The sequence below is a fragment of the Antechinus flavipes genome, chromosome 6 (assembly GCF_016432865.1).
Source record: "Antechinus flavipes isolate AdamAnt ecotype Samford, QLD, Australia chromosome 6, AdamAnt_v2, whole genome shotgun sequence".
Classification (NCBI taxonomy): Eukaryota; Metazoa; Chordata; class Mammalia; order Dasyuromorphia; family Dasyuridae; genus Antechinus; species Antechinus flavipes.
The window spans coordinates 35527146-35541886 of NC_067403.1; the positions used below are offsets into that span (position 1 = coordinate 35527146).

General features: G+C 36.8%; 1 protein-coding gene across 1 annotated transcript; it reads right to left on the minus strand.

Moving 5' to 3' along the window:
* Window positions 1–707: 707 nt before the first annotated feature.
* On the minus strand, window positions 708–9310 carry COMMD8 (COMM domain containing 8). Its single transcript, XM_051965723.1, has 5 exons — window positions 9154–9310; window positions 7756–7911; window positions 6258–6410; window positions 3194–3349; window positions 708–943 (listed from the first exon to the last, which is right to left on the minus strand). The coding sequence occupies exons 1-5, from the start codon at window positions 9217–9219 to the stop codon at window positions 923–925; spliced, it is 552 nt and encodes a 183-aa protein (XP_051821683.1). The 5' UTR covers window positions 9220–9310; the 3' UTR covers window positions 708–922.
* Between the last annotated feature and the right edge of the window lie 5431 nt (window positions 9311–14741).

Consider the following 14741-nt stretch of genomic DNA (forward strand, 5'->3'; position numbering starts at 1 on the left):
TCAAGCCACTGCTCAGTTCTGGGCCCTACAGAAGGAGACTTATAACCCTGGATGTGTCCAGTTCTTGTTCTGCTTAGCAATGATAGGAAATTAGGAGTTAATGGTGAAAGGCAGATTTCAAGCCAACAAACAGGATTTCTGAACAGTTAGGGCAACCCAAAGGGGAATGTACTGTCTCAGGGGTCAGAGGATCCAGCTTTCTAGAGATCTTCAAACAAAAGCTAGATAGTCCTCTGTCAAATGTATTGTAGAGGAGAATCTTGTGCAACTAAGGTTCCTTTCTATCTGTGGAGTTCTATAAAAATGTGCACATGTATGCAGAGACTTAAAGTTTGTAAAGAATAAAGCCATTAAGTGCTAGATGCCAAATTTTTTCTCAAAAAATTTTAAATCAGTTCATAAACTGTATATAATTATTTGCATGTGTGCAGGGACATTATAAGTATGTATATATGTGTACACATATGTAGATATAAACATATACTTGCAGAGTATTGAATTGTTTTAAAAATTAGATTTAAAACAGTTAAAATTATTAATCCATCACTAATATTTATAAACTTTTTTAAATGGGACTTATTTGTTCACATTAATTTGATATAGTTAGAACACACAAGAGGGTAGTTTTCTAAACAGGTATGTTTCTAAAGATTTCTCTACAAAATGTTACATAAAACGAGTTTTTAAAAAAATATAAAATGCTATCATGATTTTTCATATTTACTTTTTTTATGCTTTTCAGACCAACCACAGTAGCTTTTCCTAACCAAGTAAACACTTTCACGTTTCTGATCTCAGATTGCTTGTTCAGCTCAGCACACTGCATCGGTATCTTCCCCGGATCTCTGAGCATACTCTATTCTTGCTCCCGCCTCAGTTGCAGTAGTAAGAGGCTGACGTCTTGGATAGCCATGATTTCCAATCACTTCAATTGCAAGATGACCTTAAAAGACAAATTGAAGCAAACAGTCAGGTTGTTTCATAATGGGATGTTGGAATGAAATGCTTTTTTTTAAATGGGGTTGGGGTGGGGGGAAGAGATGTCATTCCTCTCTCACTACTGATAACTAATGGATATCATTCACTTTAGGAACTGGGTGGATGAGCACAGCTGGGCAGTTTCACTTGTCAAACTGATGTAGTAGAAATCCCAGCAGTATAGAGACCCACAGTTTGTGAACTAGGAACAAGTACTGGTTCTTACCTCAAGTGCAGAATTTCACCATGAAATTTTTATCAGCAGTTTTATAAGCCTGACTCCTAATAAATATGAAAATTCAGGCTAGTCACTGCTGGAGTTTTTTAAAGTGGCAGCAAGTTTCTTTTCTGTTTCCCAAAGTTCCCAAATTCTCAAATCCTTTTCTGCCCATGCTCCTTTCATTCCTACATGCTTAAACTTTCTCAATTTCCTTTCTATATATGTATCACTTTAGTGGACTTTCATTAAAGCCTCTTTAAAATTATACAAGTCTTTGTTTTCATCTTATTCTGATCTGACACTTCTCTTTCTTCCACTTGATTTTACACAATATCATATCTAAAATAATCTTCACAGCATTGATTATATTCTCTCCTCTCTGTCTGTCTCTGTCTGGCTGCATGTGTGTATGTGTGTCTCTCTCTCTGTATTTCTCTGTCTATCTATCTTTCCTATACTCATGAAAGGAGGGAGGGGGGAAGAGAGAGACCCTTTCCTTCACCACCCTAAAATAATGAAACTTAATCTTGTCAATTGCCTTTAAAATCTTTATTACTGCTGTTGAAAGCCTTCTATGGCCTGCCAGGAAACCATGTGGTACAGAACCATAGACGCAGAATGTTAATGCTGGGAGGGCCCTGGGAGCTGCTCAAACCCAACCCCTTCTCACTGAGAGGGGGACAATAAGGCCCCAAATGAAACAATTCCACGAGATCACCAGGTCGTGGCTCCAAGTCCAATATCCTTTTTATTCCACACCACTCCTTTATTTCATACTACAAACATTAGTCTCTATTTTACAACAGCATTAGCCACAAAGTCAAGTCAAATCAAATCGACACACACTGATTCAGGGCCTACTTTGTGCCATGCACTAAGCTATACAGGACAGTCCCTGTTCTCTAGAGGCTCACATAATATGGGGGAGACATGCAAGTAATTATGGATAAAACAAGACAAGAGACAAAATAGAGATACCTAACATAAGAAAGCCACTGGTGTTAAGAGGGACCAAGAAAGGAGAGCAGGGAGTAGAATTTTAGCTGGGATTTAATCGAAGCCAGAGTCTCCACCAGAGCAAAACATTGGTATGGATACATCGACACAACAATTCCAGGTACTCTGTTTGCTAGTGGACACATGGAGCTATCATGAGGGACCCAATGACAATTGCAGGGCACAGAAAGAAAGTTAGAGCTTATTAGGAACTGAGCAGGATGAGCTGGTAGGAATGAACAAGGAGGATCAGGCTTTGGGAAAGGAGGGGTAAGGCACGATCCCAGCTACTACCTGACTAGGCTAAACACCAATGACAGGCACCAGAAATATAAGATTATAAATTTATATCTTTTCTCCTCAGTCATAATTTCTGCCATTATTGTTATATTTTAATTGTGTAAGTCCACATCCAAATATAACAACTAGATAAAAAAAGAATACTATTATAATTATGTATATCATGACAGACTACAAAAACAAACCTATTATTTTAGGTTACTATTGTGCTCATAAAAAATTACTTTCAATATGGTATTTTATCCTAATTCTACTTTAGGAAATAAAAGCTACTGAAGTGTTTTCCAAATGGGAGCATTTCCAGTTCTAAAGATGAATGCTAATTTATCTAATGCTAATCTAAAAGATGAATGCTAGACACTTTTATTTAATACTAAAATACCATTCTATAAGAATAATGTTCAATAATAATAAATCCGAAAGTTAAAAAGGCATGATTTTATTTTGAATAGGCACCAAAATCAAACAAGGATAGATTGAGTAAAATCTGCTCAGAATTAGTGATTTGATAGGAGTGTTATTAATTGATTTCTTAATTCCAAAGCGGCAAAGTAACAGATTACTTGTCAACAAAGAAAAATACAGTAAACAACAAAACTAAAACTATATTTTATTCATGTAGCTCTAAGGATAATAAATCCCGAAGATTAAAACACACATACAAACTTAACCATAAAACCATTCAGTAACATGATATACCTTATTAGCTGCTTCCAATGAATTTATTAAATTCTGCAGTTCTTCTTTATTCATTTCAACAGAATACTGTTTCATGTCACCATTTTCCTTTACATCTAGATCAAGGTTCACAAGTGGCACTTGCAGTGTGGCAATCTTATCACTAGAGAGAACAAGCTATTTAAATAAAAAAGGTAATAGTTAGGGAAAAACAAATCAAACAAGTCTGTATTAATTATACATTTTAAGCCTAACAAAACAGCATTTTAAAGGATTCTATGAGGTACTGAAGAAACTACAAGGAATAAATTAATCAAATCCACATAAAATCACAATCTTGAGGCTTAATTTAATGAACAGGTAAATGCCAGCCTATCTTCTTTTCTGCAATAAACAATTGTTAAGTCCTTACTATGTACTATGTACAGCGCAAAGTCCTAATTGGCTGCTTCCTCTTGGTGGGGAAGGTGACCCAGGGCTGTCAAAGGCCAGCCCAGCCCAGCCCAGGCTTCCAATATGTTTGAAGGCTTCAAATTTTAGCAAAAGCTCTAAATTGACTTTCAAGGACCAACCTAAACAAGGAGGAAGAGCTCTTCTCCAACAAGCTCTGCCCATGAAGTCTTTGAAGTCTCTGGTCATGGTAACACAGGAAACAAAACCAAATACAAACTAACCTTCATTACTTCTGCTTTTGTAAGGAGAATGCCACATGGTGATAAGAACTGTGGGTTTTAAGCCAAATAGAACCTTTGACTTAGTTACTGACACCCTAAATGTGACAGCTTTCTCCAGTGAGCAACAAAGAGGCAGACTATTTTTGTAACTGAATCGTATCAGTTTTGACATTTATGCTAGTAATGAATCCAGAAGAAAAAATAAGTTATGGCTAGATGGAAAAATGACTCAACAGATTCTCTCTCTTGGAAAGGGAAATAAATAAACTGGTAGAAAGTGATTGATCATGGACTGGTCATCTTATTTCAAAAAGCAGCACTCACTGGTATTTGCAGAATCACCATTATGAAAATAACTGCAGCCTGTCAATGGATAGCTATTACAGAGTGTGCAGAGGGAAAGAAACTCTACCAAGAATTTGATAAAACCCTTTAAATTTAATCAACACTACTCTGCTACTTGGCAACTTCACTGCAAATGCAGGAATATGTAGGGAGTGAAAATAAGTAAACTGGTAAAAATGAAGAAGGAAAAAGGAACGAGAGAGGCTAAGACTTGAAGGCTATACAGAAGCCTCCTAAGTATATAGCATTAATATTTTCTTCAAGAAAATAATTGGCTGGTATCCATCATGATAATACCACTCATGTGGAATATGACTCATCACTGATGAACCAGCTATCTGCACTAATTTGTTTCAGCTAAATTCAAAGCTAGAAGTTTAAAGAAAGGAATAGGATAAGCAATGGACATGATGCAAATTTACTTGCCCTTCTCCTTCAAAAGGCTACTGAGAAAGCATCTACTCCTACTTACTACTTTCCCATTTACATAAATGTTGTATGAGAATCACAAATGCATGCATCAAGGGTATTAGTGGGGAATGGTCAGGCTTTCCCAAGCAATCCTGTGAAGTAATGCAGATTTTTATAATCATACAAATGACTGATAGACGTAGCAAATACAAGAGATCAGCAACTGCTCCAGAACTTGGCCTTAACCACTTACACAAGAAAACCCAGTGGAAAAAGGCCTATTTCACAAATCAAGACATCCAGCTAGCGGCAAGATCTAAAGAACTTGTATATTAGTGCACGTGTATCAGTGCACACGCTCGCGCGCGCGCGTACACATATGTGTGTGTGTGTGTGTGTGTATGTGTGTGTGTGTGTCTCAAACAGAACAAATGGACAAGATGGGACCAAAAATCAACAGGAGAGGAGGCTAGGTTGCTTGCAACAAATTGCAAAGCTCACTTAATGACTCAAAACTCTCAAAAATTACATGTTTTTTTAATACCAATATTCTCCTGGTGCTATGGTACAAATTTGTGTCATAGACCATTGTACTCTCAAGATCTAAAAAAAAGTATCACCCAGAAGGTAAGGGAGAGACACACAGTGAGTAATATCACAGAGGCTGTGTATGGATGAAAAAGGTGTGCTGTCCGGATGGCGGGAGTGAGTGATGACAGGTGAACAGCTCAGTTCATGCAGTATCATGAAAGCATGAGGAAGGTCTCTAGAGTGTTGGATAGGCTGTAAGTCGTGCAGGATGGCTAGTGACATGCATCATCGTCTCCAGAGACAAGGGCCTCCTTGCTCTTATTACAACAAGTTACTCTCATCTACCAACTTGGCGTTTTTTAACTGGCTGTCCCCCAAATCTGGACCTTTCTCAATCAAGTCTGCCTCATAATTTCCTTCAAATCTCAGTTAAAGTCCCACCCTGTAACAAAAGCCAAATCCCTTAACGCCATCCCTCTACCAATTATCTCCAGTTTATACTGTTTACAAATTGTTTGCACACTGTTATTTTCATATTGTCTCACCCATCAGAATGTGAGTTCCTTGAGAATGGAGACCACCTTTTACTTTTCTTTGTATCCCCAGTGCTTTGTACATTTAATTGACTAGGAATTCAACAGTGCTATAATCCTACTTCAGAAATCTCCAATATAATTTTCTATTGGAAATTATTATAATACTTTGAACAAGATGGTAACAAAGACTTCTATTGGAAATTATTACAGTACTTTGAATAGGATGATAACAAAAAAAAAAAAAAATTTACAACAACAAATTTTGCTTGTTCCAGGCAAGAGGGAAGCAAAAGCTTTCCAAAGACAGGAAAAAAGTGAGAGCAAAGCCATGGGGATATTTAAGCATAAGAAATGTTTGGAGAAAAATTCCAATCTGGTTGTCAGGCCTTAAATGCTTTCTTCAGATAAAACACGTCTATTTAAGACTTAATCAAAAGACAGATTTCAAAAAATTGGTTAATTTAATCATATTCTAAACATAATATACTTTAGAAATGTATTATAAAAAGGAAGAAACAGCAATTTTAATAAAATTTTAAGTGATCAAAAATAATTTAAATAGACACAATCCCAATTATACAGTTTTACCTTTAACTGCCAATCAAAATCCTGTAACTGAGCAGAGGAAATGGCAATTACTTCTCCTAAGAGAGCTTTCCTAAGTTCATCCTTCCGGCTTTTCAAACACTTCATGATTGTCTTCTGATGATCTGAGCTTAAGTGATTCAATTGCTTAATGACCTAAGAAATTTTTAAACATGTTTAAAATTAAAAATAGCACACACATTTAAAGGCAAAATAAAACAACATTATTGATAATGATAAATAAGACATGACTATTTCCTTGTAGTTTTTCAGGACAAAAGTTTTATCTCATGGCCAGGGTATTCAAATTTGCAACCAAAAGAGTCATAATCAGCCAATTAGAAAATATAAAAATTTTTGTTCTTCAAGTTTATTTTAAATTCAAAGAACATAGGAATTTGTACTCAGAGGATTTGAAATAAAGCCTAGGTCTGCTACTTAATCTCTGTACTCCTTTAGGAAAGTCACAACCTCTGTGGATCTCTATTGAAAAAAAGAGGGCTCAACTAAATGACCACAAAGGATCATCCTAACTCTAAATATTGCATTCCATTTGTTCTTACCTATTTGCTCCCAACCAAGTAAAAATGCTAAACACATGAAAATCAAATCTAGGCAAATCTAGGTAGAATGTGTGATAATTCCGAATTCAGGCAAGGCAGTTGCCTCCCTTTGCTTCAATCTATTGAGCCAAGTTTGAGGAGTGCTCCAAAATGCTTGCGAACTGGGGACAGTTTGTGAACCAACAAAACTAAGAAATAAATATAATTAAACATTTCTTGAGCACATACTTTTTATAAACCTTATATGAAATGCTTTAGGGAATACAAAAATGAGTAACACATACTCTTCACCCTTAAGGAGCTTCCAATCTAGTAGAGGAAACTGGTTATATATAAAATAATGATAAGTTAAATCTTATAGCATGAACTTGCAAGAATAGTGTCAGAAGTACTAAAACACAGAATGAGCAAGGCTGATGGAGAAAAGTAAAGATATCAAAAAGTTTTTAATTTTGCATTTTAAAGTTAGATTGGGGAAAACAGGAGATTCAAAGAAAGAACAGGCCTGCTCCTCCATGGGGATGCGACAATGATAACTAACAGAAAGAAAGCAAAGTTGTGCCTTCTTCTCTTTGCTGATATATTCTCTAACAGGGAAGATCCTAAATTAAATAGAGACAGTAAGCGAGCATCTAGTTAACCTTAATGTTCAAGTTCAAGTCAATAGATCTAGAAGAACAACATTCTAAAGCTACTCAAAAACTAGCAGAGGTATTTATTTTTAAACATTCTGCCATTAAAAATTTATTATTAGCATGATCTTACATATCTAACATGATAATTACACCAAATTCATGAGATTTGCTATATCATAAATATACATAAGGAATCATAATATATCACAGTGTATCATGAATTATTCTATTAACCATTGTTCTATTAAACCAACAAAAATCAAAGATGCTTGTTACACAAAAACCAATCTGAGGTGCTATTACCTTTTCAAAATCTTTATTTTTACCAATGACAGTTTTGAAAAACTTGGAAAGATCTTCCAAGACATTAATCCACTCTGTTGAATTCCAAATACTGTCATAATCCTTAAACTGAGGAAAAGCACGGCCACAAATGCCATCAATGACTTTGTGAAGAAGCTGTATAAGAGAAGGAAGAAATGATTTCATTAAATTGGATTAGCACATTTGCTTTCATTATTACACAGATTCTAGCAAAAGTACTCATATCACAACAATTCAAAATCTAAACAATTTCATATAACTCTGGTTTACTGAAAAGGTAGTCAAATGTTTCAAATATTCTAGAAATGATACTTCTCTAAAAAATTAAAAGGTAGGTGACAAATATTTGAAATCCTGATTTTTTGCTACAGTTTTGCTACAGGGCTGCTTTACCAAAATATCTTCTTTTCATGAAAGATAAAGTCTTAACAGCAACTCATATTAACAATCAAATGTAAACCACTTTTTGCTGTCAAACATCAAGTACATTGTCCATGTTGACAACATCCAAACCTACTCCCCAAATAACCAAAGTTAATCCAATTCCTATATGCTCTTTTCTATACATGGTAAAAATCAATTATAATTTGTAAAACCAATTTATAAATTAAAAAAGGCAATTAAAATTTAAAATCAATTAAGATTATAAAATCGATTTATAAAGTAAAAATGTATTTACAAGTTAAAATCAATTATAAATTATAAAACCGATCTATAAATTTTAAAAAGCATTTACAAATTAAAATCAATCATAAGTTACAAAATCGATTGGCAAATTTAAAGACATCAAAAGTTAAAATCAATTATAAACTATAAAATCGATTTATAAACCTAAAATGGCATTTACAAATTCCGGGTGTGGGCCCCCAGTCCCTGCAGAGCCGGGAGGGCAGTGCGCGCTCCTGAGGTACTGCTGTTGACATGTGCCCAAGCTTGCAGCCAGGGAAAAGGTCTGTTACAAAGCAGACAGAAAAGGAGCTTCCCAGCACAGTCAGCATGCAGCGGACTTGAGGGACCAGAAGGGAACATTTTCAGGAAGTCACGGACCTGGCGATCTAATTCGAACCCCACACCCCGGAAAAGCCCCATTTCAAAGGAGGTGGGGGAAAGAATTTTGCAAAAGAAAAAGAAAAACCTGGTAGATCTCTGTTAGACTCTATTTACGTTCGGTTTGTACAACAGTTCGCTGCGTGACAGCTGAGCCCGCCACTTTGGGGGTGCTGCAGGAGGCGGAGCGGGGGCAGGGGCGGGGCCGACTCAGCTGACCCCGACCTCCGGCCTCCCCCGCTCCCCTCCTCTCCCACACCCGCGAGAGAGGAAGGGCAATGGAGGGGGCGCGACTGGAAGGCCCGGCGCCGCGCCGCCCCTTCGTCTCACCTTGGGCCCGAGCTCCGCGGGCAGCTTCTCCAGCCCCCGCACGGACAACTCCTCTTCCGCCTCCATTGCCCTCCGCGGCGCAGGGACCCCGAGCCGGCCGATCACGTGACGCGAACTTCTTTTCCCCGAGCTCCCATAGGTTCAGCCACGGCTGCGCTCACGTGATCCAGGACTACCCCAGCTCGTGAATTCCGGGGAAAAGGAAGGGGAAAGGTTTGCGCATGCGTGCTTCTTAAAGGGTCCTTTTTCTTAGTGGCTCTTGAGGATGCTAGGATGTCAGGGCTGGAAGGGAATCCCGGGCAATGACCTCACTCTCTCAGGAAACTAAGGCTCCTTCACTGATGAGAGGCAGCGCAGAATAGTTGAGAGGAAAACAGAGTCAAAGAGAAGATAGAGAGAGGACACGAGAGAAGAGAAAGAGTGGAAGGAGAAAGAGAAGACAGAGGAAAAAGAAAAAAGTGACAAAAAGAAAAGAGAGTGAGGAAAAAAGAGGAGAGAGAAAACAGAAAGGAAAAAGAAGAGAGAGAAAACAAAAAGGAAAAAGAAGAGAGAGAAAACAAAAAGGAAAAAGAAGAGAGAGAAAACAAAAAGGAAAAAGAGGAGAGAGAAAACAAAAAGGAAAAAGAGGAGAGAGAAAACAAAAAGGAAAAAGAAGAGAGAGAAAACAAAAAGGAAAAAGAGGAGAGAGAAAACAAAAAGGAAAAAGAGGAGAAAACAAAAAGGAAAAAGAGGAGAAAACAAAAAGGAAAAAGAGGAGAGAGAAAACAAAAAGGAAAAAGAGGAGAGAGAAAACAAAAAGGAAAAAGAGGAGAAAACAAAAAGGAAAAAGAGGAGAGAGAAAACAAAAAGGAAAAAGAGGAGAGAGAAAACAAAAAGGAAAAAGAGGAGAGAGAAAACAAAAAGGAAAAAGAAGAGAGAGAAAACAAAAAGGAAAAAGAGGAGAGAGAAAACAAAAAGGAAAAAGAGGAGAAAACAAAAAGGAAAAAGAGAGAGAAAAAAAAAAAAGGAAAAAGAGGAGAGAGAAAACAAAAAGGAAAAAGAAGAGAGAGAAAAAACAAAAAGGAAAAAGAGGAGAGAGAAAACAAAAAGGAAAAAGAGGAGAGAGAAAACAAAAAGGAAAAAGAGGAGAAAAACAAAAAGGAAAAAGAGGAGAGAGAAAACAAAAAGGAAAAAGAGGAGAAAACAAAAAGGAAAAAGAGTAGAGAGAAAACAAAAAGGAAAAAGAGGAGAAAACAAAAAGGAAAAAGAGGAGAGAGAAAACAAAAAGGAAAAAGAAGAGAGAGAAAACAAAAAGGAAAAAGAAGAGAGAGAAAAAACAAAAAGGAAAAAGAGGAGAGAGAAAACAAAAAGGAAAAAGAGGAGAAAACAAAAAGGAAAAAGAGGAGAGAGAAAACAAAAAGGAAAAAGAAGAGAGAGAAAACAAAAAGGAAAAAGAAGAGAGAGAAAAAACAAAAAGGAAAAAGAGGAGAGAGAAAACAAAAAGGAAAAAGAGAGAGAGAAAACAAAAAGGAAAAAGAAGAGAGAGAAAAGAGAGAATGACAAAAAAGAAAAGAGTGAGAAAAAAACAAAGGAGAGAGAGAGAAGACAGGAAAAAAAAAAAAAAGAGTGAGGGGGAAAATGCTTCAATACTTTGGCCCCATAATGAAAAGAGGAGACTTGTAAAAGACTGATGTTGGAAGAAATCAAAGGCAGAAGGAGAATTGAACAACAGGATATGATGGGTAGTGTCATGAAAACGATGAACAAGGTATTTAAGCTTCAGTATTTGACCTTTCAGCAAATAACTTGAATTAATTTCCGTATTAGTTGATTTAACTCCTTGCTCCCCAGGGGACTCTCATGTCTTCTCCAGCATCCCCATTCAATAATGTCAATTTGTTGATGCTCAACTTTCCTTGTAATACACCTCTCACATCCATATGTAGCTACTGGAGACAGAGTTGGAATTATTAAGCACTGACTATGATGGATAATAAAGTTATTAAGCCCTTATCAGTAAGAGGGGGAAGAGCACTAATTACTAAGCACTGAATGAGACAGAAAGATAATTTATTAATTACTTATGTGCCAATCACTTTGCTATGCACCAGGGATAAAAATAAAGCAACACTGTTACATATAGAGTAACAAGTCTCCTGTTCAAAACTGGGCTTTGTTAGCTGTTACCTTGTTACTTGTTACCAATATAACCCAGGCTAAGTCACTTTACCCCCTGGCACTCAGTTTCCTCTTATGTAAAAATGGAAGGGTTGGATTATATGGAGGTTCTTTAGCTGTCATTCTATGAGCCTTTCATATTATTTGAACATGATTTCAAAAAAAAAGTCTCCAGACTGAAAAGTATTCATTATGAGTAACCAGGAAGTCTTTAGGCTATCATTTTTTGAAATGGGGTTTAGGAATCAGTGTCATATTGTGAAAAGCACACTGGCTGTGGAATCAGAAAACCTTTTGATTCAATAATATTTGCACGATTTAACCTCACAAAGTTGCTTTTAAGAGCATTTTTATAAGACATAAAAGCTATATAAGTTAGTTATTACTGACAATTACAAGGGCATATAGGCTATATAAATGTGAGCTATTATTTTTATAACTGGCAGAGAATTTATTACAAAAAGAAGATATAATAGCAATACTTCTAACCAGTAGAATAAACTATACATTACTTCACCAGACCAAAGGCCCCAAAATCTCAGTTCATCTAGCATTTTACTTCAGTATAGCAATTTTAGAGTTTCTATCACTGTCTATAGCTTGTCACTGAACCACTTCCAAGGACCTTTATTAATGTCCAGGAGTTTCAGACATCAGGATAGTAGAAATTAATGAAGCCCCCAAGTAAAAATATATATCACAAGTGTTATGGCAGGGAGGGGAAATGTGGTGAGCTTTTTCTTCTCAAAAAACAGCCAGGTGATAAAAGTTCAGATCTTTTATTATTTCCAATATAGCCCGGTTAGCTTAGAGGCCTATCTCTCTGCTTGGTTCCAAGAGCTCCCTCCAAATGTCACCAAATCCAAAGGTCTGGTCCTTCAGCCTCTGCCTCAGCTTTCTTCTACCTCCAGCCAGCTCTACTCTTCATGTCATTCCGGCAAAATCTCGACTTGTAGCGTCTTCACTCTCTCCAGAACTCTCCGACTGGCCCATTGGCCTATTTATGCTCCTTCCAGAGAGAGGGATTATGGGTAGTTCTACTTAGTACCTTGTTTCAGGTTCTGCCCAAAACATCTTCTTGTAAGATTAGATCAACTCTAATTACTTAGCAGTTAGTAAGGATTCCAACATCTCCCCCTTTCTTTTGTTTTAAAACATAGGGGGTTTCTGAGGGGGTACACAGAAATCCATCAATATGGGCCAGAACATTGTAACAGATATACATGGTATACATAAATCCATCAATATTGGAGGCATTATACATAATTTACAAAAGCACACAGCAATATAACACAGGCTAGTGGTAATGTAACAAATAACATGAATCAACATGAAAATTTAACTACTGCAAAAGTCTCATCAACAATCTTTCATCTCAAGAAATCCAATGATTCTTGCAATTGCTTAAAATACATAAGCACATAGTAATATAACACAGGCTAGTAGTAATGTAACAACATAAATCGACCTGAAAATTTACAAATGTCCATAAGTCCTAGAAATAGTCCATAAGGAATCCATTGTTCATTAGTTCATGCGCCAGGAATCTAATAATTCCTGTAAGCTCTGAAGTACTGCAAAAGTCTCATCAACAATTTTTCATCTCAGGGAATCCAGTGATTCTTGCTGATTTTTCAGGAACTGAAAGCTGAAGATTTTAAAGTTCTTTTGACAGTCTCATTGTTAGCCATCTGATTCCTTTTCCACCTGTGGAAATATAAGCAGATCCTCTTCCCCAAGCAATTAACCTAATTCCCTTCTATTTACCAAATTTGGGATTTCTTCTCATCATCTGGTAATTACATTGGAGTTGTTTGCATTGGATATTGTCTTGTTGTCTTAAAAGGCCTGTATTCTCCCCAACTGTAATCCTGATTGCTTTTCTGTTGGTTGATGACATCAGAGTTCTGAATTTCTAAAGTCTCTCTGGGTGTAACCTCAGCTGCTATCATGCCCCACCTGTCCTTTGATTGATACTTTGGAGCTGGGCCTTGCCTCTCATTCTTCTGGGTCAATATACATTTAGAGGCCAATGAAAGCCTCGGTTACATTTTGGACATGGGGTTTTGGGTTTTCTCTCACCCTGTCTTCTCACTCTATCTCCATATCTACAATGAGCTCTCAAATGTCCAATTTTTCCGCAGTGAAAACATCGACGAGTTTCTCTAGAATTCCTCTGCCAAGAAGGACCTTGTCTTTCCATGTTCATCATAGTCTGGGCATAATAAGCATTTGTGCCCACTGTGGCACAGCGTCTAATGATTTCTTTTAAAGGAGCATTTTTGTCTAGCCCCCATATAATTCTCTTGCAAATCTCATTGGCATTTTCCTTAGCCAAATGTCTAGTCATTATTTCTGTTGCTGCATTGTCTCCAATGGTTCTTATTACAGCTGTTTGTAAACGTCCCACAAAATCTGCAAAAGGTTCATTGGGACCTTGCTCTATTTTTGTGAAAACATTATTTCCATCTTTCTGTCCAGGGAGAGAATTCCAAGCTTTTATTGCAGCCTTAGAAATTTGCTCATAGACTGTTATGGGATAATAAATCTGTTCTGAACTCTCTGCATACTGACCTTCACCAGCTAGTTGGTCAAAAGTGATTTGTACAACAGCTCCTTTTTGCCTATTGCGTCCCAAATTAAAAGGAGTGTATTTTCTCTCTTTTTGACCTGAGGAGTTGAGCTCTTCAATCACAGGATATGCATTCATAAAATCAGATATATCTTCTCCTTCATTTTTTGCTTTAATTAATGCTTTTTCTAATCTTGTCAAATTCTGCTTTACAGGAGAAGCTGACTGTGTTTCTGTCTCTCTCCCTCCCCCTTGTTCTACCCATGAAGGGTTAATTGCGGGGGGAGGGTCATGAGATGTGGAATCACCTAATTCCTCCTTCTGTGAAGTATCATACTCAGAATTGTAATTAACTCCATTCTCATCTGATTTGTCCTCCTTTTCACCTAGTAAAGTTGGCACTTCCTCCTGTACTTTCCTTTTCATCATTATATCACTTAAATAACTTCTTATAGCCAATTGTATTACATTATATGTATTAATTATTGAGTTAGGCCCATTTTTATCATAGAATTGACAAAGATCCTCTCCAACCAATTTCCATTCATTTAGATCTAATTCCTTATCAAGAGAGAAACAAGGGCATATGTCCTTTACAATTTGTAAAAGTTCAGTGATTTGCTGTAAACTTATAATTAAACCTTGGCTTTCCATAACTTTGACAATGCTCTCTAAACATTTTCCTTGAACAGAAACAGGCTGTTTTCTAAATATCTGTCCCATCTTAGATGAAATTCTACTTTAACTCTTCTAACAAAATTTCTTTGTTGCACTCACCCTAATTTCTGGGTTGAAGTCTTTTCCACTGGATCAGGATCAGAGGCTTTTCCACTTGAATCAGGATCGGGGCTTTTCCACT

Excerpts from the sequence above, each read along its gene's own strand:
- COMMD8 (XM_051965723.1), bottom strand. The coding sequence starts at position 9,219 with ATGGAGGCGGAAGAGGAGTTGTCCGTGCGGGGGCTGGAGAAGCTGCCC. Across the intron at positions 7,912-9,153 it reads CCGCGGAGCTCGGGCCCAAG|CTTCTTCACAAAGTCATTGA; the intron begins GTGAGACGAAGG and ends TCTCTTATACAG. Across the intron at positions 944-3,193 it reads CATTGGAAGCAGCTAATAAG|GTCATCTTGCAATTGAAGTG; the intron begins GTATATCATGTT and ends TTGTCTTTTAAG.